Source organism: Microtus pennsylvanicus, chromosome 16, assembly GCF_037038515.1.
Source record: "Microtus pennsylvanicus isolate mMicPen1 chromosome 16, mMicPen1.hap1, whole genome shotgun sequence".
Classification (NCBI taxonomy): Eukaryota; Metazoa; Chordata; class Mammalia; order Rodentia; family Cricetidae; genus Microtus; species Microtus pennsylvanicus.
The window spans coordinates 30,629,940-30,653,062 of NC_134594.1; the positions used below are offsets into that span (position 1 = coordinate 30,629,940).

Genomic DNA, 23,123 nt, shown 5'->3' on the forward strand with positions numbered 1-23,123 from the left:
TTGGATTGCTTTTTTTTTCTTGGATTTCTTGATATTCTCTAAAGGATTTATTGAATTCTTCTGATCTTTAGGCTTTTCCTTGATTCCTTTTAAGGGTGGTTTTCATTTACTCTTTAAGGGTCTCTATCATCTTCATAAAGTTATTTTTAAGGTTGTTTTCTTGTGCTCTAGCTGCATTGAAATGCTCAGGTCTTGCTGTCCTGTGGTCACTGGGTTTTGGTGGTTCCATATTGTTCTTTCTGTTGTTGATTGTGTTCTTACACTGGCGTTTAGGCATCTGGATTTGGGATGATTGCAGGTCTAGGTATTGATTCCTGCATTTTTCTTTGTTGCATGGGTGTTTTGTTTCTTTACTTTCTGTTCCCTCTTGTCTTCTGGCCTAAGTAGTCAAGGATTCGGCTACTGTTCAGGTTCAGTATCTCTGCTGATGTTTGTGGGGCCTTGGGTGCCTAGATCCAGCCTGGCCTCTTGTAAAGATGAAATCTTCTTCCAGAGTTGTAGACTGGATGGAATATGGAGCCCAGTGGAGGGGCTGCTGTTCTTCTGACTGATGTGGGCCTATGGCGTTTGCTGGAATTGTGGGAATGGGCTGGCCCTGGGGAGGATGTTGAGGTGGGTAGGGTTCGGCAGCAGAGTGGGTCTTGGAAGAACAGTATCTAGTGGGTGGTAGCAGTCCAGCTGGCAGGTGGGTCACTCATCTGCTCAGCAGCAGGTGGGAACTGCCTCATTCTGTAATTCTTACTAAAATACTTTAAGTCAATTAAAAAATTGTAAGTAAAATTTACTGTGCCGTATAAGCATAGATTTATATTATGAAGACATTTTCCTTTTATTTTCATATCGTCCATTTTCTTTCCTTCTAGAAGCTATCTTCTAATGTCCTCCCCATTTTGCAAAATCCATCCATTTTTTAGTGACTGTGATTACAATTACAATTGTATTTCCACGTCTTCGGTTCCCACTGGCAACTCTAATGCCGCTGTGGCCATTGCCCACAAACTATGCAATACTTGATTATGGCAAGAGGGTTTTGTCTCTGATGTTTTATTTCTCTTGTGAAAGTGGTGATTCAAGGGTTGGCAGATTCTGTTTTTTTTAAGGGCAAAGTTTTTTTTGTTGTTGTTGTTTTTTTTGTATGTGTGATTCAGGCTGTGTTCTTTCTTCCCACAGCCCGACTCTGTCATTGTGGCATGAATATCTTAGCTATATAGCTTGCGCAGTGTGGCTGTGCTGTTGGGAAGCCTCACTGTGGACACTGGAATTTTAATTTCCTACACATTCCATGTGACATGGAATTTATTCTTAAAATATATATTTAAAAAAAACCCCACATTTTTAGGCCGCAGACCTCTCATAAACAGGTGGCGAGCTGGGATCCGTAAGCAGGACCTGTGATTTGGAAAGCCTGCTTCAAATGCTTTCTCACAGAGAAACCACTAGCATCCTCAGGCCTGCTAAGCCACTGAGCTATGGGACAGGACTACATTGCATGGGCTCATCTTTTCAACTATTCACATATACCAAATCTGGTTTCACTTTAAAAAATTAATTGGAGATGTGATGTTTGTATATGTCAAAGTATTCGCAGCTGGAGATGGTGACATGGCCTGTGTAGTCAGACATTTGACAATACTGACATTTTAGACTGTTGACTTTGGAGAGTTCATTCTACTTTGAGACAGGGTCTTTCTTTCGATCCCTGGCTGACCTGCAACTGGCTATGTAAACCAGACTGTTCTTGAATTTGAAATGATCCTCTGTTTTACCCACTGGAGTTATGGTTCTAGGCATAAGCCACGCCTGCCTCTCAGACTCTCTTAAATGGGTAGGAGGATGTGTGCCTAACGCCTTTCAGTAAAGAGACCCAACAGTGTGATATAGGGCTTACTCTAAAATTTTAGGTAATTTCAAATATCCTGCAGGGGTTTTGTTGTTTTTAAAATGTCATAATCTTAACAGCATTATTTGGCTATCTTTTGTAGAAAAATAGCCCAGTGAGTTTGGCTAGGCACAGAGGATTGTTCAGGTAGTCTGTTCCCTGCAGTTCCTCTTCATGTTCACACTGAACTTGTGGGACCCTGAGGAAGAGCTTCCGTACACTCCCTGTTCTACCCTTGGACAGTTTGGGGGGGGGGGTGCTGCTGCCCTTCATTTGTCTTGCACGCAAAATAAAGTTTGATGAAGAGGGTTGACCGCGAGATTCTCCTCTGTTACCCACATTCTGGTGCTCTTATAAAACCAGAAAGGGTGTTCTAGTGGGAGACTGGAGTACTGTGGCAGACATGACAATAGCTGTGTCTTCTGCAATCTCTCTCTCTCTCTCTCTCTCTCTCTCTCTCTCTCTCTCTCTCTCTCTCTCTCTCTCTCTCTCTCTCTCCCCTGTGTCCCCTGCCTGCATGTGCTCATTTTTCACAGTCTCTGCCTCCATCTCCAGTCTGGTTCACACTGTAGAAGGGCCAGTGTAGGAAGGGAGTAGTTGCCACACTATGAGGTACATCTTCTTAGCTTTGCACTACAATGTAACTTGAGAAGTTGGGTTGGGTTTGGAAAACATTATTGAAGTTCAACAGCCTTGTCTATAGTATACCCTTTCCACTTACTTTAATGATATTTAGATGCTCTTAATCTGTACCATCTTCTGTTGGAGAATCACCTCTTAGGAGCATTAATAATTGAGACAAATATTTGAACTTCCACACATTAGGTATTTTGTTTCTATTAAAGCTATTAAATATGGTCCTAATTTGGACATTATTGCCTATATGCATAAACTGAAGTGTCACACCATACCCAATAAATATAGAGCAGTTCTGTGATGATTACTAATAAAAATAAAATAGCAACTATGAGATACATGCTATCTGACTCCACATCTCATCTCTTTTATAATTATATGAAGACTTGAAGTCGTGATGAGATTTCCTAAAGAGACTGAAGAATAAGATGGAATAAAGCTGTGCTGGCCGCAGTTCCCAAACACATTTGATGATTATTGTAGGAGAGGAAGGTTGAGCCGTTGTCGCTAAGCTTTTGAACCAATAAATTCCAACAAAACAGTACAGAATAAATGTAATCTTTAATATTATACGTGTGATTACAAACAGGTAATGTCAGACAGTTCAGTCGCTTTCTTATTGGTAGGTGTGAGATGCATTCTGGTAATTATAGTTACTCACTTTTCTTACTAAGAAGTGATTTTTTTTTCATTCAAGCAGCAGGCGTTTCCAAAGCCGATTAACAAAGGTAAGTACCAATGATGGCGCTGTACCGAGTCAACTCAGAGTCTTAGTGAAATTGCTTTCTCTAGTGTTAAGGAAGTAGTAATATATTTTTTAAAATATTAGAATGTTATGAACGTTTACATTCCTTAAGTTAATGGTTTTATTCACGATGTCTGTTATTTATGGAAAGATACACTTTTAAACCTCTCCCCTCTTGATGAGCATTTATACCAATTCAGGCCTCATCCACAATGTCATTTCATTTGGTTTAAGTGTCCATGGGGTTGTTCTTGTCTTTGTTGTCATAAATGAGAAGTCCATAGTTACTGTGCTTGATGTATCAGATCGAACATAAATTTTCACTTACTACAAAAATAATACTGATTGGTAATGCATTTTAAAATGACAGTGGATATTGCATTTCATTGTTGATCATTTTGCAGAAACTAAGTAAATCACTAATTCTTTGTGGGTTTGCTTGCAGTGTAGCAATAGGATGCAGTTTATTTTACTATATTTTTGAAGATTAGGATTTTTCCCTTATATTTTAAGATGACATACATATGTATAAGTACATATATATATACATATATATATACATACATACGTACGTCCATATACATCCGTGTGTGTGTGTGCGAAAGTAGATGATTATTTCCCTAGTTTACTGCTTATTTAAAGAGTCATTAGCTCAGTTTCCTTTAAGGTAATATTAGTATTTTTGTGGGTTGATTTCCTCAGAGGAGTGTGAATGCCGCAGACAGAAACAGCCCCTGGGGTCATGTTTCACATTGGGGTCTCCTCACTTGGGTCACTACCTTCCTGTCCTTTCTTCTTGTTTTCCCCAGAGTGGGACATAGCATTAGAGCACCTCAGCATACTTTTCAAGGAATTTCTGAAAGACTTGCAAAGAAAGAAATAGATGAATGGATCCAGGCAGGCGTTCAGGGACGTCAGCCACAAGGTGCTCTCCTTCACATAGAACAGAGTGTTCTCAGCAGCGCAGTCAAAGACGGCCCGGGTCTGGCTCAAGGTGTAGGGAATCCGTGCAAAGTGGAAGGGCACAAAACAGATGAAGAACACAGCAATGATGATAAAGACTCTGACATTCACTCTTTTCTTGGGGGCTTTGCCTACACCTCTTGTTCTTACGTAGGACCTGTAGAGTTCTTTTGTAATGAGACTGTAACAAACAATGACAATCAAGAAATTAATCCAGAAAATGACTTGACAGATGTAATTGACTATTTCATGCCAGACCAGACCAAACTCTGACTTTAAGAAAGAACACTTCTTGATGTTCTTATCTCTTGGCTGCCTGTTCGTGAGAATCATGTTAGGCAATGAGAGTAAGAACATGAAGGCCCAGATGACAACAGAAAGAATCTTTGCACCCAAGAGACTGCTGGAGTTGGAAGTTTTGAATGGCCTGGTGGTCTTCACGTAGCGGTCAATGGTTATCAAACCGAGGAATGATATACTGATATACATTGTAAAATAAAAGGTGACTGAGGTAACTTGGCACACCAAGGTTCTCAGAGGCCCGGCTCCCAGTTTGGCGTCACTAAGAATTTTGAATGGAAAAGTTAGAATCATAAGAAGGTCAGAGATGACTGTGTTCTTAAGAAAAATTATGAAGTTGGATTTACTGCGGATCTGAAAGAAAATCCTCATCGCCAAGCTGTTTGTGATGAGTCCGGCAAAAAACAGGACGGTATAGAGCACCGGGAAGAGAACCTGGGTTATCTTGTAGTCTCTGCTGCACTGGGTGCCGTTCTCAGGTGTGAAGGTGCTATTGGTTATGGTGGTGTTCATGGTAGGCATCTCCATTGTGCTGGCTCCTAGAGTAGAGAGAGTGGGGGAGGTTACACTTAGTCACAAGTTTGGTTGTTATCTCTGTGCACAACTTTTAGAAGTATAACCTTGCTTAAAGCTTGAGTTTTATGTTAATGGTGGCAGTTGGCAGGAATTAAGAGAAAACTGAATTCCTGAATATTCCATCTAAACAAATATTCCGTCTCTAGCAAACTAAAACGATATGAAGTGCATTGTGTGATGTTATGGGAGCCTTGTGTCTGTTTTGTTGAATGTTTGTCACCTTGGTGTCTGCCCTCCTCTATTTGTATGGGAAAGCCCAATGACAGGCATGCAGTAATGCTTTTCTTTCAAGCCTGTAGCCTTTTATTCTGTTTACAGCTCCCTTTTCTTCTGTACCCACATTCCTGGTTTCATACTTTAGTATCACTGATGAATTAAATGGAGAAGTGATTGATTATGAGTTAGAAGTATAAATGCAATCCCAATCAAAGAATTTGGTATGAAATCACTATTGGGAAGTTTATTCGATAAAATAAGTAGTAAACTGTAGAAAATAAAAATCCAAAGTTCTTTTCCTGTGTACTAGGAAATGCTTCTGCCTGTGCCCAGTCAGCCATGCAATCAAATGTTAGCCTTACAGAGACTCATTATTTACTTCAGAGCATTTGTCCCATTTATTTCTCATTTTCAAGTTGCTCATTGTGTTTGAAGTTCCTTTATGTTTTCTGACTATCATTCAGTGTGACTCCTAAAACAGTAACAATAATAGAAGGCGAGCAGCTTTTGTATGTGTGACAATTGCTTGTTATTTCACAAAGCAGCTGGAGCGTCATTCTCAGGTTTGTGACATGTTTAATGGTAGCTAAAATAAAATAGCAGAAATTGGTCCTCATCTGCTTTCCTAGGTTATCACACAACAGACAGCGTAAGGAAGAGTGTTGACTCATCAGCCAGTTGACTTGGAGTCTATATATGGCATCTAACTGGAAATTTAAGATGGAGTTTAAAGATTTTCAAATTTCCATCAACCAAATAAAATGATTTCTCAATTAGCAGAACTTCTCATATTCCAATACAGTTTTTAAAAACCCATATAACTCTTATATAAGCTCTAACATGATAAATTAAGATAGCAGATATTCCCTCCAAATGTCAATGGAATCATTTGATTACTGAAAATTATACAGTTAAGACTATTACCAGGAGTATAACCTCAGCACCTCTTACTCCACACCTTAAAGGTGAGAGCGAACCCTGAGTTCAGTTCTCTTAGTCTTCATTAGTACCTTCTGCTTGTCCATTCCTAGATCGTTCTGGTAATTCTACCTTGGGAAGGCTCATTGTACATAGTAGGTAAATTATTTAACAAATGTCTCAACATTGGGAAATCCTGTTCCTTTGTTTATATTTAATTCTCATTTCACAGTCAAAACATCAACATTTATCCATGCTTTGTCATATTTTTATTGAAGAACTTAATCTCCCATGCCACTAAGACTAGTATCTTAGTTTTTTAACTTAATGTTATTCAAAAACTGTATGCTTCCCATTTTGTTAATTGTTATATAAGGTTTACGATCTTACAAACAAACTTGGAAAACATGCATATACGTCATAGCATAAGTACAAGTCTGTCAAGTGATAATGTAACCTTACCTGGTTATCCCGTTGGTCCTGAAGGTTTTGGGTATCTCCAGTAATACTAGTTAGTGGAACTTGCAGGCCGGCATCTGGTGTTTTCCCTCAGTACTTAGTTTAGTTGCCAGTGTTGTCTGTGATAGAGAATCTGCTGAGTTTTCAGCAATGCAGTCTTGAGCGTTCTAGAGAGAAATAAAGGGAGAGGGGAAGGAAGAACATCCCAGTGAGAGATTACCTTCCACTGCACATTCAAAGCTGTGCAGACACTGAATCTGTCTGGCTTTAGGACTTCTGCTTTTATCTCTTGGGAAATAATGGGGCAAAGGTGGCTGAGAAGTCATCTTTTGAAAACCAGTTTAAGATACTGCGACTTTGTTTTTTTTCTAAAACCTGTAATAGAATCAGTAAGGTCGAGTGTTTCTCGGAGGGGGATTTTCCATGCAAATAAATGATAATTCAAGTTGAGATGAAGTCTTCTAAATCTGGTCCTGGGGAAAGGCTGCACACTTGCTTTCTCAGATGGCTGTTCACCTGAAAACACAGTGTGCTCAAAGTGGGTGATGCGTTACTGTCTAACAAGTAATTCTATTATCTCGAAGTGTGTACTTCCTTAGGGATGGTAAGCCTTTTGCTTCTTGTTTTATCCTGGTTCATAATGACATTACTTAAAATCTGTGATTGATTAACGTCTTTGTGGACAAAACAACATCATCCCATTATAAATTATTAGACTCCCAAATTATATTAGGAAAGAAAACAGTTGCGTCCATTGCCAGGCTGATTGCATGAACAGTCTTCATGGTTGTTCTGAATAAAACTTAAATAAGGAACAGTGGGGTTTTTTTGTTTGTTTGTTTTTTGTTCTTTGGTTTTTAGTTGAGTCTGTGGGTAATGGTTCCATTAAATTAAATCACCTTTGTATCATTATTATATGCATTTCCTTAAATTTTATATTAAAACAGGCAAAATATACACTTGGAGTGAAATTGTAGGATAAATTTGTTACTGTTTTATATTTATTTCTTTTTTTTTTTTTTGGTTTTTTTCGAGACAGGGTTTCTCTGTGGCTTTGGAGCCTGTCCTGGAACTAGCTCTGTAGACTAGGCTGGTCTCGAACTCACAGAGATCCGCCTGCCTCTGCCTCCCGAGTGCTGGGATTAAAGGCGTGCGCCACCACCACCCGGCCCTGTTTTATATTTATATGAATATTTCTGGCTCCTGCATTTGGAGATAAAGTGCATGCATTGTGACAGGTACCATATTTCCAACCGAAATGGCTTTCTGTTAGCAGTAAAATTCCTTGGGCAGATGCCTCTACTAAGAAGACATATTCTCCAATTCTGAATTTTGAGTGTGTGTATACTTGTTAAATTGATTTAATGGTTTGAGAGTGTGTCGTGGCAGCTCAGCATCACTTGAATGAACCCTGTTTTTAGAATGTGCAATTAGGAAACCTCCCTAGTCTCCATGAACCAGAGACCCCCCCCTTTTGTATTTAACCTTTCTTCCAGATGATGCTCAGGCACACTAAAGCGTGAGGACCACTGGATTAAATAGACACAGGATTATTATTGCCACCACAATTTGAAGTCAAGCCGCCAATTTCAGTCACTTCAGCAACATTCAGTTACATACTAACTACAGTATTTCCATCACCTAGAAAGAAGTAGTGATTTGATTTTAGGCTTTTGAAAAGTCTACATGGTTGTTCTTCATATAAGCAAAGCCAATTAAACTGGTCTTACTTGCTGATTTGAGTGTCTGAGATACTTTTTTAGAAAAGCTTTACGCTTCGAGATGATAATCGCCCACATTTGATCTCTTGCACTGCCATAATTAACCCACATTTATTTCATCGGCCAGTACTCATTCTGTGGTCAGTTTTTGAATGAAGGAACCTGAGTGGAGCAGTCAGGTTCATTGGAGACTCCATCCCAAGCCCCGTTGTCTGGTCCATAGCTTGCTTTGCTCATGGGACTCTCCCGCATGCCACCTCTGGTCTCTTTCCTCTTCAGGGCCCAGGGAGAACCAAACAACCGCACTGCCTTTTGTCACATAAGCACTCTCCTTGCCTTTATACCCAATTTGAAACTCTTGGATATTTATACTGTTTCTGAGCTCTCTGTTAAAACAGATTTCCAGAAGGAGAGTTATAGATTGCCTTCAGTGAATCAGCCTGCCAGGATAAAAGAAAATCAACTCTGAGACAATGGGGATGTTCTATCGGGAACTCACCAAGGCCAGCTGGCCTGGGTCTGAAAAAGCATGGGACAAATCCGGACTAGCTGAACATAGAGGACAATGAGGAATACTGAGAACTCAGGAACAATCACAGTGGGTTTTTGATCCTACTGCACGTACTGGCTTTGGGGGAGCCTAGGCAGTTTGGATGCTCACCTTAGGAGACCTGGATAGAGGTGGGCGGTCCTTGGGCTTCCCACAGGTCAGGGAACCCTGATTGCTCTTCGAGCAGATGAGGGAGGGGGAGTTGATCGGGGGAGGGGGAGGGAAATGGGAGGCGGTTGCGGGGAGGAGGCAGAAATCCTTAATAAATAAATAAATAAAATAAATAAAATAAAAGAAAAAAGAAAATCAACTCATGATTCCTCAGCTATGCTTTCTTACTAAGAATATAGATTTTCAAATCCTTGGAACATTCTCAGTAGTAACTTGAAGACTAAAAAGAGCTTTGACCTCAGCCTGTTTCATCTTTTCTCAGATTTTAAGTGACAACCACAAACACTTTTCTCTAAACCTTCTCATATTTTCTCATTGCGGACAACTGCCAATTTCCCCTTTGGTCACCTAGCCTTGAAAGTCACTAAAATATTTAGGTGGAAAGTGTCTCATCCTAAAACTCTGTTGTTATTCAGCAGAAAAAAAATAATGACATCTTGAAATGTGCAGGCAAATGGATGGAGCTAGAAAACATCATATTAATTGAGGTAACCCAGACTCAGAAAGACAATATCATATGTACTCACTCATAAGTGGCTTTTAGACCTAAAGCAAAGAAAGCCAGCCTACAATCCACAATCCCAGAGAACCTAGACAACAAAGAGGACCCTGAGAGAGACATCCATGGGTCTAATGCACATGGGAAGTAGAAAAAGACAAGATCTCCTGAGTAAATTGGGAGCATGGGGACCATGGGAGAGGCTTGAAGGGAAGGGGCGAGGAAGAGAGGGAAGCAGAGAAAAATGTATAACTCAATAAAATCAATTTAAAAAAAATCCTCTGTGTTATCATGTAGCACAATCAATTGGTCACATCTGCCTCCTCCTGTCAGTAAACAACACCATCACCAACACTTTGTAATAGTCTTATTTGGCAAATGAAATTGAATATATTTTATATTCAAGATAATTTGGAAAATTGAGGAAAACTTTTGTTTTAAATGTTAAATTCTTTTGCCATATTTATTGAAGATAATACTTTCTGTTTATCTAAAATTTGTTTTTAATTCATATAGCATTGCTCTGAGCCCAGGAGGCCATTTTTTAAAGTTCATGTGGTCCTTGTACATTTAGGTTTGGGCAGGAGGATGAAATATAATTAGATATTTGGTCATATTTGGAGTCTTTTCAATTCTAATGACTTTTAATCATTTTGATATCAATGATTTTTTATTAAACTCGTACATTATACCAGAGCATGTCTCTTATTAGCTAGCTTAGGGTTTTTTTCCCATAGCAATTTAGGTTATATAAATATAGTTTTAAAACATAAGCAGTGTTGGGCATTGGGAATATTTAGCAAGTAAAAGGCCGTGTCTTGTAATTCCATTATCTGTCAGCCTGGTCCTTGCCTGAAAGAAGAGAAATAGTGTGTCATGAACTCTGTGCACATTGTTCTGATGACCTCAGCTTCTGTTATCCCACACTGTAAGGCATGCACATTAAATGCACACACATTTTGGCAGTTATTCTTAATGTTAATTTAAAGAAACGAAGATGGCTGAGAGCAGACCTTAATTTGGCAAACTTCATTATTTCCTCCTAAGGATGTCTGATATTTTTTAGGGTGGGTAAGCGTGCTGTGGTTTTAAAGAGAAAGCCTTCTGGTTTCTTAGCCAGCTAGGCCTCTGTTTGCATGATGTGATGCTCGGGGAGAGGAAGTAACCGATGTGGAGGGTGTTCCTCTGAGTACTCAGTTTATAGGGGACATGGCCTGTTCAGTTCTCTGCACTTATCCTAAAAATAAAGACAGATGGAGTTCTGTAGTGGATTCAGCTGGTTCTTTTCTGTCCAAAGAATATACCCATTTAGGGAATATCTATTAGTATAGTTTTTAGTTCTGGTCTCAGATCATTAACATTTCTTACAACTATGCAATGTCAGGATGCTCAAATATTAAGATAAAGGACTGCCACCTTTGTAAGTATTTGGTATATGTTCATAGGTTGAGTTGCTTCTTACCTGATAAATTCAGTTTGAGGTTTTCTACATTTTTCTACTTATAGAAAAAAAATAGACACAAACAAGTCTTGTAGCCTGCTGGAAACTTCAAAATGTCCCTGCTTTGCTGTTGGAAAGCCAATAATAGTTATTGCTTTTTTCCTGATATTAACTTAAGGAAATCAGTAATGTCTTCTTGTAGAATCCTTCCTATTTCCTTGTATGCGCCTCTGCAGTGGCTCCGTCACCTCTCTCTCCATCAGGGCAAGTTACTCATGTCTTGGATTCTATGTGCTATTTTCCTGAAATTTCTTTGCCTGAGGTTTTCATAGGCAGTGTTCTTGTCTCCTCTGTCGATCCAGACAGTGACCCATTGTCCCCCACCTCTCATCAACAATCTCCTCCACAAACCTGCCATCCTTTGAAGGTGTCTTTATTCGTGTCATCATTTGAAACAAGAGCTTGCTGTTTATTGCGCGTCACATTTTCTTTTTTTAAGTCATTTTTCCTACTCGGCTTCTAGTAAACTTGAATCGCTTCTCAGCCACCCCTGCCCCCATTCCTTCCATAGCAGCTCGCTCCTCAACCTCTCGCTTCATAGCCATTCTAGAGAAAGTTGGCTTTTGACATACACACAAGTTGTTAATAAAACCAAACAAAGCAAAATTTAAAAAAATAAAATAAACATCACATCTAAACTGACTCTTTGCCTCCATTTGATCCCTGTTGGAGCATTGGTTAATGGTCCCTATCGTGTCCCCAGACCTGATGTCTGGGCCTTGCTTGGCTAGAGCATCTTAGTCAAGAAGCACAGGTGTGTATCATTTTCGTAGCTGGCTTCTGTTCTCCACCATCTCAGCCACCTAAGTAGAATGTGGAAGCTTTGCACATTCCTCTGGTCTTAGTGCTCTCCTCGCCACCTCAACTCTGACCAACATTAGTGCCCACATCAAACCCAATACACGTTAACCACACACTTTCTTGTTTTATCTCCAACAACCTTTTCAGTTTGATTCAATGAAATCCAGCGTGATGCACACACACACTCACTGGACCCTGCTGTCTGACACTTTTCTCCATCAGGTGCTCGCTAGATTCTGCTTTCTCTTCCTCATCCCCATAGCTGAGACTCCGTTCACCACACAAACGTGACCTTTCTATTGGTTTCTCACTTCTTCAGCTTTCTTAGCACTTTAACAGCCAGTTAAACAAAACAGTGATTTTTGTCTTCCTTTCTTCCCTTCAATCTTCCTTCACCCATGTTTGGTTCCTTATTCCACTGACTTCTCTTTTTGCTTGGTGTGCTCACTAAGCATTAAGGGCCACCTTGGTGCTTACTAAAGAGAATAACAGGGGACTCAGGAAGACAACCATTAATGCTCCCCCCCAAAAGCAACAACCTAGAAAATGAATGATTTATGTCTGAATGCCCCAAACCCTGCTTCCCCTTCCTAGTCCCTGTGTGCTGAGGACACTGATGGGGTCCTCACACTCTCCCTCGAGGTAAATGTCAGCAATTAAGATCATGCCTTTTAGGTGACAAGAAGAGCTTAAGCAGGTCCGTGCGAAATGCTGATTAATGCAATACCTTGTGGACTCTTGGTGTGTGTGGAGGAGTGGGAGTCTAGAATGTGAGCAGTGAGCACACAGTGTTCTAGGACATTGCATTGCGTATGTCTTGGTTATTCTCACAGTCACTTACAGACACTATTCAGTTCTTCAGAAGAAGACTCTGAGACTAGGAAGTAGGTTTGTTACACAGGATTATGGAGTTGTTTACTGTTGTGACTAGGATACATTCCAAGCCCTCTCAGCCCTAAGCATGGTAAACTATGGGGCTGTAGCTGTCCTGAGTTGTTACTGGTATATGGAACTTTGATCTTTCACCATCCCTGTCTGGACCTCTTTAGGTCTATTTGGACCCTTTAAAACATTAAGAATTAGCAGAGGGATACAGAACGAGACGTCAACAGGAAATGCAAATGCGAATTATTTCTAGCACCGTGTAATTGAATTGCAGCCTGAACTGGAGAGTGAGCATGGCACTTGCCCACCAGCCTCGGAAGCACGGTGTTTGTTCTGTGTGCATGGAACACACAGAATTCTATGGGCAATGCTGCAGGTCCTCACCTCTAAAGGGTTTGGCTGTTGCCAATGATAAACATATCCCCTAGGAGGAGTTCTTTTAGGATAAGAGGCAAGGAGGAAGGGGAGGCCTTCGCATGGACGGTGCTGTACAAAGAGTAACAAAGGGGAGATAGAGTGAAAGGTCCAGCTGAGAAGTAAATAACTTACTCAGAAAATGGAAACCAAAAGATTTTGTCAAGGAGAAATTAACATTGAAAAATGTAAGCCAGTCCTAACTTGAGTTAGGATGTTACATTTGGCTAAGGCTAAATTCATCTCAATGCTAGACTTACATTCATTACTCAGTGACTCAATAATTTATTTTCTCACAAGGGAAGAAGTCGCGCTTGGATTTGCGTGATCGTTTGAGGAGCCTGGGGTCTAAAATGGAAGAGCAATAGTGAGCATCTCAGACTATGTGTTTTTAGATACTTATCTTATACATGGTGATTCTTATGCTTTCCTTTATTGTCATCTGGAAATAAATATTAATATATCTTACACAGTCATGTTGAAGTAAGTGTAGTACCCTTCTCTGAAGGTAGTTGAAGGTCCTAGTAATATTTTTCCCTAAATATAAAACACACTTTGTTGCTGTACATCTGAGACCAAGCTCACTAAGGAAATAGTATCATCATTCTATGCCATGTTAAAATTTAGACAATGAAAAAAATCTTTCAATAGCCAGAACTTACTCTGCAGGGTACGCCCACATCAAATGCTTCAGGCCAGCTGGTACTTTATTATTTTTTTTTTTACTTTAGCATGTTCCAAACTGGAAAAACAGGGGTGTTGCCGGTGGAGGTTGAGGTGAGTTGCAGAGCTGGCAGATGCCGGCCCCGCAAACAGGCATGGAGAGGCCGTGACTAGTGTGTTTCAGGAGTAGGACATGTACCCCCAGCCCTGCGAACTGGCTTCAGAGTCATTTGCTGTCTTTCAGGATGAGTCTTCAAGTCATGAATGTAACCAGCGCACAATCCTTCTCTATGGAGTCGGAAAAGAGCGTGACGAAGCCAGGCATCAGCTGAAGAAGATCACCAAAGATATCCTGCGAATCCTAAACAAGAAGAGCACCACGGAATCAGGGGGTAAGGAGCCCCAGTGCCCTGGCTCCTGCCGCCTTTGCTTGTGTTCCCTGTTCTCGCAGGCTTTATCAGAGTGGCCCACGTCACTGTCACCAGTGTTTCCTCTCTTGAATGACTGTCACACTGAAATATGAATAGGCACATTTGCATCTTAAGGTCTTGTGTTCATTGCTAGCGACCTTTTTTGTGTGAAGCAGCTACCACCTTCCTGTAGGTAGACAGGGCAAGTTCCATATGTGTTTTCTGTAGTCGTCACTGTGGATGATGTGCTGAATAATGAGATGGAACGTTCTGCCTGCACACAGTCAATTTACTTCTTCTTTGCATCATTTTTACAAGCTTGTGGTTGGCTGTTTCTCTGTCCTCTCGTCTTTCACATTAGATGCAAATCATGGTCCAGTTAATGATTTCGTGTTACTCGGCAAGAGAGTGGTGGTAGTAGTCATGGTTAAGTCTGTCACCAAACAACTCCAGGTGACAGAGGCATGAGATCTTCAGTAGTAGTGCCTTTTTGACTTGGAATTTTACCTCCCTGTTCTTTTCACAGGCTTTTCATTTCCTGAGCTTTGCCCCCGTATTGTGTCACCTCCTTGCATAATTGGAGTCGTGCAATTATCTGCTTCATATTTGCCCAATGACTCTTTGCAAGGTTTACATAGTTTTACGGTCACGGTTTAGAACATGGCACCACTTTATACCTTAGCGCCACCGCTGATCTTTCCCTCTCTGACACGTCAGTCCTATAAAGGAGGAAAAGGGTTGCATTTCCCCTAGGTGGAGAGCTCACGTCCTAGTGGAGGTTTTCTTTCTTGAGACGAAACCTCTGGGAACCCTTTCTGTTTTTGAGATTTTAACAGGATAAACTACTAGTGCCTGCTTATGTATGCTAGACTATTCCTAAAAGTTGAGATACTTGAAATAGATTTTTTTTTCTGCCATCAGCACGGGTGCACTTGCCTGAGCACAGCAGGCCTACTCGTGTGTGTTTGTGCCTGTTTTCTGGGGCCCCAGTGTCTGAGGGACAAAGTCTGAGGCTATGCGAACACAGGGGTCCTCATGCGTGATCTCCATCCCATGCCCTGCCTCGCTTCCCGTGCCAGTTCAGGGCCCGCAAACACACCAGCATTATGAGAAATGACCAAGAGCCAAGAAAGGGAAATGAAATTGTGTTTTGTTGGCTTCTCGTGAGCTTGGACAAGAGACTGTTCTGTCTAAGAAAACCATTTATCAGTTGTGCTGTGTTCTCCCTCTCAGAGAAAAGAGGAAATGAATTGCGCCAGAAGATTGAATTTAGAAGCCTTGCAGCGAGCTAGCACAGAACCTTCTGAGCAGCTTTTGGTATAGAATGGGGGTAGGAGATGCTGATTTCTGCAGGAGACACAGTCATGCTTAACTTATCCAGTTAGCGTAGAGGGCCTTTGCAGATCTCTGAAATTTCTGGATAAAAAAAAGACCAAAGGAGGTTGGAAGGGGGAAGGAAACCGTGTGGTGTCTTTTCTGCTGAGCCTACTTCCTTCCTTCATAGAAGTGTTTTAATGCCAGACCATTGTCTGTTCTTTGTACCAAACCCTGAAGTAGACATTACTTGCATATGGACTAAAAAAAAAGACATTTCCTGTTCAGCGTTTCAAAGTATCAGTCACTTCAAAGTTTCATCTCCAGAGGTTATTTTTTCCTTCTATTATAATGATATTAATTTCATATATAGTGCCCTGCCATCCAATAAGCAGTCTTCATTTTAAGTTATTAGTTAAGACTTCATTTATACACCAGAAGTTAGCCAGCTGTACTTGGGGCTAATGGAACTTTGTATACACACACACACACACACACACACACACACACAGAGAGAGAGAGAGAGAGAGAGAGAGAGAGAGAGAGAGAGAGAGAGAGAGAGAGAGAGAGAGAGAGACCTACACCTATCTTACTCAGCAGAATGAAGACTAGTAAGGAAGAGATTTTGTTGTTGGGAAAACAAAACTTAAATTTCTGAGGCGCACTTGAAGACACCTGGGGAACCAGCCAGGTTTCCCCTCAGGGTTTCTAACATGAAGTCTTTTATTGTTATGATTTGTCCTTTTCAGATAGGGTCTTCTGTTTTCCAGACAGACTGGAATTTGAGGGATTACCCTGTACTTCTGTACATCTTGCTTCTGTCTCTCATGTGCTAGGATTAGAGCTTACATCACCTTGTGCTCTGTGTGTGAGGAGGGACTGACCCATGCCTGTGAGCCTGCTACATGAGCAGTCTCCCAATTTAGCTACCTCTGCTTTCCCTAACTTAAAGTTTTAAATAGCATTTCAGTTAACTACCCAGGTTTCATGTCCAGTTTACCCTAAAGGGAAGCACTTTCACAATTTAAAGGCTTAAAAATTTAATGTAAAGCCGGGTGGTGGTGGCGCACGCCTTTAATCCCAGCACTCAAGAGGCAGAGGCAGGCGGATCTCTGTGAGTTCGAGGCCAGCCTGCTCTACAAGAGCTAGTTCCAGGACAGGAACCAAAAGCTACGGAGAAACTGTCTTGAAAAATCCCCCCCCCAAAAAAAATTAATGTAAAATTTAAGGAGTAGAAGAGGATTAATGTATGTCATGAAAACAAGAAAATAGGTACGAAACACCTTTATATTAAGAGTGTATTGTTACTTGTGCAAATGACATTGTAATCGTTCATTTAGAGCCACCGCTAAATACCAGGATTCTTTCTTAATTGCAAGACTCATTTATATCTTTTCAGTTGAGCCCGTATGGCATTACGTGTGTCAATAATGGAGCCTCTTTGCACAAATGAGCAAAAAAAAAAAATGCACTTGAGGATTTGTAGCAAGACCTACTTCCTCAAGTCTTTTGTGTTTGTTTTGGTCTTAGGAAGACTTCATGACTGTAAGCATTTTGCACACAGGACAATACGTCCAACCTTTTCAGTTTTGAATGATGTGAGGGAATTGAAAACCTGATCAGAACTCGGATCTCTCAAGCATGGTTATGGCACATATAAGAACAGCTACGGAGAAGGCCTCATCCTGTATTTTAACGTGTGCTGATGAGACTAGATACCCAAAAGAAGGGAAGTTTAATGAATTTGCTAGTTCTCATATGTATCATAGTTGGTGTCATTTGACAGAAGTGGAATTTTAACATGTTTTACTGGCACTTCTTTTATGGTCGTGTGTGTGTGTGTGTGTGTGTGTGTGTGTGTGTGTGTGTGTGTACCTATGAAGGTCAGAAAACAGCTTCAAGTATCATTCTTCCAGCTCCCTCCACTGTTTGCTTGTTTGATTTGACACATGGTCTTTTGCTGGCTTGTAACTCAGCAACTAGTCTGTACTAGTTCTCCTAGCTCTACCTCCCAGTGCTGTGGTTATAGGCAGGTGCCCCCACTCCTAGACTTGTTTTTAGACACTGGTTCTGGGATCTGCACTCGGAGCCTTAACCGACCTGTCTCCCCTGCCCAATGCCAGCACGTCTTACTAATTTATTTATTCTGGTATCGCTATCTGTTGTATCAAATTGAAACCAAGATGACTTGGTTTGTGTTTCTATTTGGCTTGCTGTTCAAAGTGAAGTCACTTCTGATGTCATTTTGTCAAGCATCACATTTGACATGAGCAAAGCAGTATGGAGTAACCTGGAATATTTCTGGGTTTGTATACCTTCAGCAGAGACATAAAAGACATGTGAAATTACCTCCCCAGAGGAGAGTAGCTCACAGAGCTCCTTCTGAGTTGCTGCTGACCAGGTAGCACACAGTGATGGTAGACATCCTACCTACAGTAATACATAGATACAATCCTGTTTCTAGATACCACATTGTAGTTTTGTATTTTGTTCTTAGCTGTGAAGAAAACAAGAGTTCCCCCATATAAGCAAAGTTGTGTATAAATATGCATGCATATTTAATTTATCTAGAAAAATAGCTGAGGTGAGTCTAAAATCCAGTAAAATGGCTCAGTGGACAAAGGAACTTTCCACCAACCCTCAGGACCTGAATTTAATTTCTGGAGGAAATAGTTCCTACACGTTTTCTCTGTCCTCCCCATGTGTTCCATAGTGACTGCATATGAACACATATTAAATAAATAATAGGTAATTTTTAAAGCCTTAAATTTGGCTTGTTTAAACATAGTGGGCCTGATGCTTCCCCCATGGACATTTATTGTTGGTATTGTATTTTTAAAGTGAATTAATTATTAATGTTCATAAAGGTACTTTATGGTAGCTAGTCATTATTCACTAGAATTGATATATAATGGCATATTATATATATATATTATATAGGAATAATGTATGTGAGGATTATTAAATTTTAGAACAAATTGAAATTACCTCCACAATGAACCAGTTTGAAAGCATAATGCTGAGTGAAAAGATCCACTTACTCAAGATGTAAGATCTCCCAAATCTTTGTCCCCTGGGGGAAGGATCGGTGATTAGAGTGGAATAGGTGGGCTTCTGAGATGTTATTTCATGATTTGGATCTCATTCATGTAAAAATGAAGAGTATATATGCTGTCTTCTGTATATTCTCTACTTCAGTTAAAAAGTACCATAAAAAACTGGGGACGGGAAGGTAACTCAGTAAAGTGCCAGGACACACCAAACCATGGCTGGGCATGATGGAGCCCGGTCTCTCTCCCATTGCTGGGTGTGCGTGGTGGTCGGTTGACTGGACATGGGCAGACTTCTTCTGTTCCTTATCCAGCCAGTTTAGCCTACTTGGTGAGTTTCAGCCAGTAAGATACCCAGTCACTAAATAAAATAAGACGGTGATATCGCCTGAGGGGTAACTCCAGATGTCTTCCTCTCTTCTCCATACACGTGTAATAATATGTGAACATGCACACACACATAAAAAAAAAGTTTCTTGAAAATCACAGAGAGCGTAGTTCAAGTGGAAAGTAACACATGTTATGTTTATTTAGTTGGGGATGAAGGACAGAAAGCCAGGAAGAACAAGCAGGAAGTTTTTCCCACCCTGGAAACTGTGTTCACGAAACTCCAGCTCCTCTCGTACTTTGATCAGCATCAAGTGACATCTCAGGTAGCCATTCCGGGCTGTTTTGCCACCCGTTTTGAATATTTCTCCTTCCTTAAAAATCTCAAGCAGTGTACTTTGAGCTTTGATTTTTTTATAAATGCTCCTTATAGACCTGAAAGCCTCTCGAGCTTCATATTTAAGTCTCAGGTTTGCCTCCTTCAACATATGTTTATATTCTGTAAGTATTTTTTCTTCACAATAATCAGCAATATTCAAAAATAATAGTCATAATCGTAATAATAATTATATAATAATCATAATAAAATAATTCCTAATGTACCTACTTGATGGCATGCTGACCCAATATCATCACTGTTGACGAAGGGGAAACCTGTTGATGACTTAATTAAAACATTGTGAAACTGAGAGGAATCTATTGTTCTTCAGTTAACACTTCCTGGTGTCTGGGGATTAACACATCTGGGTGCTTCTCCTTTGGGGTCACTAGTATGTGATTATATTGCAATTCATTTTACTTTTTTAAATTACGATTATAAGAATGCTGATTTGTAAATGTTTTGATTTCTGTGTAAACACGTTCTAATTTCTAAGTAGAATCCCATGAATTCATATTTGTTACTTTAAAAATCAAACTAATTTATCTACCTGAAGCATCATGCAGATGGTGGTTGTGTGACTTTCCTTGCTTTTGTCTGAGCAGATCTCTAACAACGTGCTGGAGCAAATCACAAGCTTTGCGTCTGGAACATCCTATCACCTGCCTCTGGCTCATCATATCCAACTAATCTTTGATCTCATGGAGCCGGCGCTGAACATCAATGGACTAATTGACTTTGCAATACAGGTGTCAAAAGACTGCCTTTCTCATATTTAGGAAAACAAATCTACCAAACATTAAAGAGCATGTTTCTTTAAATTTTCTATTTATTGATCTGAAAATCGCTCTATTGTTCAGCTGTTCTGAAACCTCTATCTGAAGTGACCTCACTACTCAGTGTCTTAGTACCTGAGTCAGCTTGTGACCTGGCTTAAGTTTATTTTTTTAGATTTATTTTATTTTATGTAGATGGGTAACTTGCCTGCATGCATATGTTCACAGTGTGTGTTCCTGGTGCCTGTGGAGTTCCAAAGAGGTCACTGGATCTCTTGGAAGTGGAGTTAAGATGCTTGTGAGACACCATGTGGGTACTGGGTATTGAACACTATTTTCTCTGTGGTAGAATTTATTGGTGAAAAGCAAAAATGACTTCTAGAATAGCCCCTCTAATTCCATTTGTCCCGCTTCAGTATGCACATGTTAGGTCATTCATTCCTGTGTTAATGACTAAACACAAGGCGTGTTTTTCTGGTGTACCGTAGCTTTTAGCTTTATAAATAAGAAAGTAGTTATTACTTGCATTGCACTCAAAAAAAAGAGAAAAGAACAAAATCAAAACAAAAAAGGGAAAATGAAAAGAATTGGTTTGTTCTTTAAAATGACCCAGTCCAGGATGTTGGGCCATCAGAAAGTTTTTAGTAACCATTTCAGCACTGTTTACATCCTGGGTTTCTACAAGCCAGTGGTAGACAGAAGAACGTTTGTTTCAAGTAGAAAAGGCTTAAAAGTAAATAGTGGCAGAAACTAGTGTGTTTCCTGAAGCCATGTGCAGAATGACTGCATCGTGGTTCTACGAAGGGTTTGCCTGTTATTTTGTCACCTACATTTCTTTCTCTTGCTTTTCCTGTTGTAGTTACTGAATGAACTGAGCGTGGTTGAAGCTGAGCTGCTCTTGAAGTCTTCTAGTCTGGCAGGAAGTTACACTACAGGACTGTGTGTCTGCATTGTGGCTGTGCTCAGGAGGTATCATAGTTGCCTGATCCTAAATCCTGATCAGACAGCCCAGGTGTTTGAAGGGTACGTATATAAGTGGCATTGTTTTCTTCTTTCCTAATCTTAAAAGGAAATAAAATGTAGTGATTTTTAGAGAAAGATGTAGTGATTTTTAGAGAAAGATTGGACTGTGTTATAAGAAATATTTTGTTTTTAGGCAGTTGGTTTGAAGTAGTTTCTTAAATTTTCTTTTTCTTTATTCTTCTCTCTAGAATGCATCCTGACCTCATCCTTCCCTCCCTTCCTTCTCTTAGTCGCCCCTACTTCATCTTTCTCCCAGATCCATTGCTCCTCCATTTCCTTTCAGAATAGAGCAGGCTTCCCAATGATATCATGTGAACACGGCATAACAGGATGCATTTAGACCAGACACAAACCCTCATTTTAAGAGCTGAGCAAGGCATCCTAGAAGGAGGAAAGGGGTCCCATAAGCAGGCAAGAGTCAGAAACACCCCCACTCCCATTGTAAGGAATCCCACAAAAAAACAAGTTAAACAACTTGGGTACCATTTGTTTTGACATTTTAAATGTCTCATTAAATATCCAATGAAAACATACCTAAAAATAATTTTCCCCAAACTGATTCCTAAGGAATCAGCTATAAATACAGGATGGGTGTGTGGTTGCCTCTTTGTGTACTTGGTACTCTCCTCTTCATCTCCTGATCAGTCACAGCCCTCTTCTCTATGCTGTCCTGGAGCGTGGTTACTGAGAGCAGTGAGCACCATAACTGGTCACCTGTCTTCAGCTTACGTTTGAAGAATCAGACACATAAGCTTTATGACACATTAGCACTGCAGAAACATGATCATCGTCTTCCTAATTAATAAAAGTTGTCTGCTTGTGTCTAATAGGCAAGGGTTCATTCTACTGTCCCTTGTGAGGTTGGGCTGAGGTTGAACCTAGTGTTTCTGCAAAAGACTGAGTTTAAAGGACTCAAGAAATGTGAGGAGCTCTTGTTAACCTTCTTGCTGCCTACTCCCCACCTGCTTTTCTAGGCCCTTTTTTAAGAAAAGACAGCCTGTTCATTTCTTTTCTTTCATTTCTTCATTTGTCTTTTTGGTTTTTTTCTCTGTAACCTAACTCATGCATTTAATTTATGAATAGTATTTCTTGAGTGGCATCAGTTTTACAGAGGCTTTTCTTAAAAAACCAAAAGACGTTTGCATTATTAATCATATGTCTAGTTTAAGAAGTAGAATAGTAAAAATCTACAGACTTTGAAGTGTGAGGAACTATGTGTGTATACAGTTCTGTGGGTTTTTTATATCGTTTAACAGGTGCAGAGTTTGAAGGTGATGTACCTAGCATCACACAACTAATAAATCTTGAAAACTTTTACAAGTATTCTTAATTTTTTTTTCAAACAAGATTTCTCTGTATAAAATTTCTGGCTGTCCTGGAACTCGCTTTGTAGACCAGGCTGGGCTCAAACTCACTGAGATCTGCCTGCCTCTGCTTCCCAAGTGCTGGGATTAAAGGCGTACGCCACCACCATTTGACCCATTCATTCAATTTTAAAATAAATATTCGTTCAATAACTTGTTCATTGGTCATGGATTCATAGTGAGTTAGATTTATATAGTCTTCTGAATGGTACAGAGTGGTCCACTATGCACGGGGGAGCCTCATCTCCTCTTTCCTCTCTCTAAACAAGTCACTTCTCCTGATAGTCTTCTCTGTACAATAGGGGTGGTGAGTTGGAAGATTATTAAATCCATTTTAGGGTTTGAGTCATCTTTGACACCATTGGTGACATGTTACACAGAGTCCTGTGTCAGATCCTTGGTTGTGGTGAAGTCAGACGTGTATGGATGGATCATAGGTGTTCTCGTCTATGCCATACTGACATTCACGTTATATGAACACAGAAGTCATGAATTGGAGGAAAATTACTGCAGTATTGATACTTTGGAGATAAAGGCATTATTTTAAAGGCTGCCTCTAAAGAATGGACTTTCATTGTTTAGA

At 40.2% G+C, this 23,123-nt stretch overlaps 2 protein-coding genes across 14 annotated transcripts in view; one reads left to right on the plus strand and one right to left on the minus strand.

The window, feature by feature from the left end:
* The window catches only part of Med12l (mediator complex subunit 12L), a 305,880-nt gene that overhangs the window by 227,621 nt on the left and 55,136 nt on the right, over nt 1–23,123 (plus strand). For all 11 annotated transcript variants that reach the window (XR_012908055.1, XR_012908056.1, XR_012908058.1 and 8 more), the window contains 4 exons: nt 14,142–14,289; nt 19,206–19,324; nt 19,983–20,126; nt 21,013–21,176. Coding sequence is in view for 7 of the 11 variants with exons in the window: in XM_075950608.1 (XP_075806723.1) it covers nt 14,142–14,289; nt 19,206–19,324; nt 19,983–20,126; nt 21,013–21,176 (575 nt within the window). In the remaining 4 variants the exon portion in view is untranslated. The remainder of the gene's footprint in view (nt 1–14,141; nt 14,290–19,205; nt 19,325–19,982; nt 20,127–21,012; nt 21,177–23,123) is intronic.
* Nucleotides 3,058–23,123, minus strand: part of P2ry12 (purinergic receptor P2Y12) — a 57,944-nt gene continuing 37,878 nt past the window's right edge. For all 3 annotated transcript variants that reach the window (XM_075950616.1, XM_075950614.1, XM_075950615.1), the window contains 2 exons: nt 6,696–6,859; nt 3,058–5,062 (listed from right to left, as the gene is read on the minus strand). In XM_075950616.1, the coding sequence (XP_075806731.1) occupies nt 4,008–5,051 (1,044 nt within the window). In that variant the 5' untranslated portion in view covers nt 5,052–5,062; nt 6,696–6,859 and the 3' untranslated portion in view covers nt 3,058–4,007. The remainder of the gene's footprint in view (nt 5,063–6,695; nt 6,860–23,123) is intronic.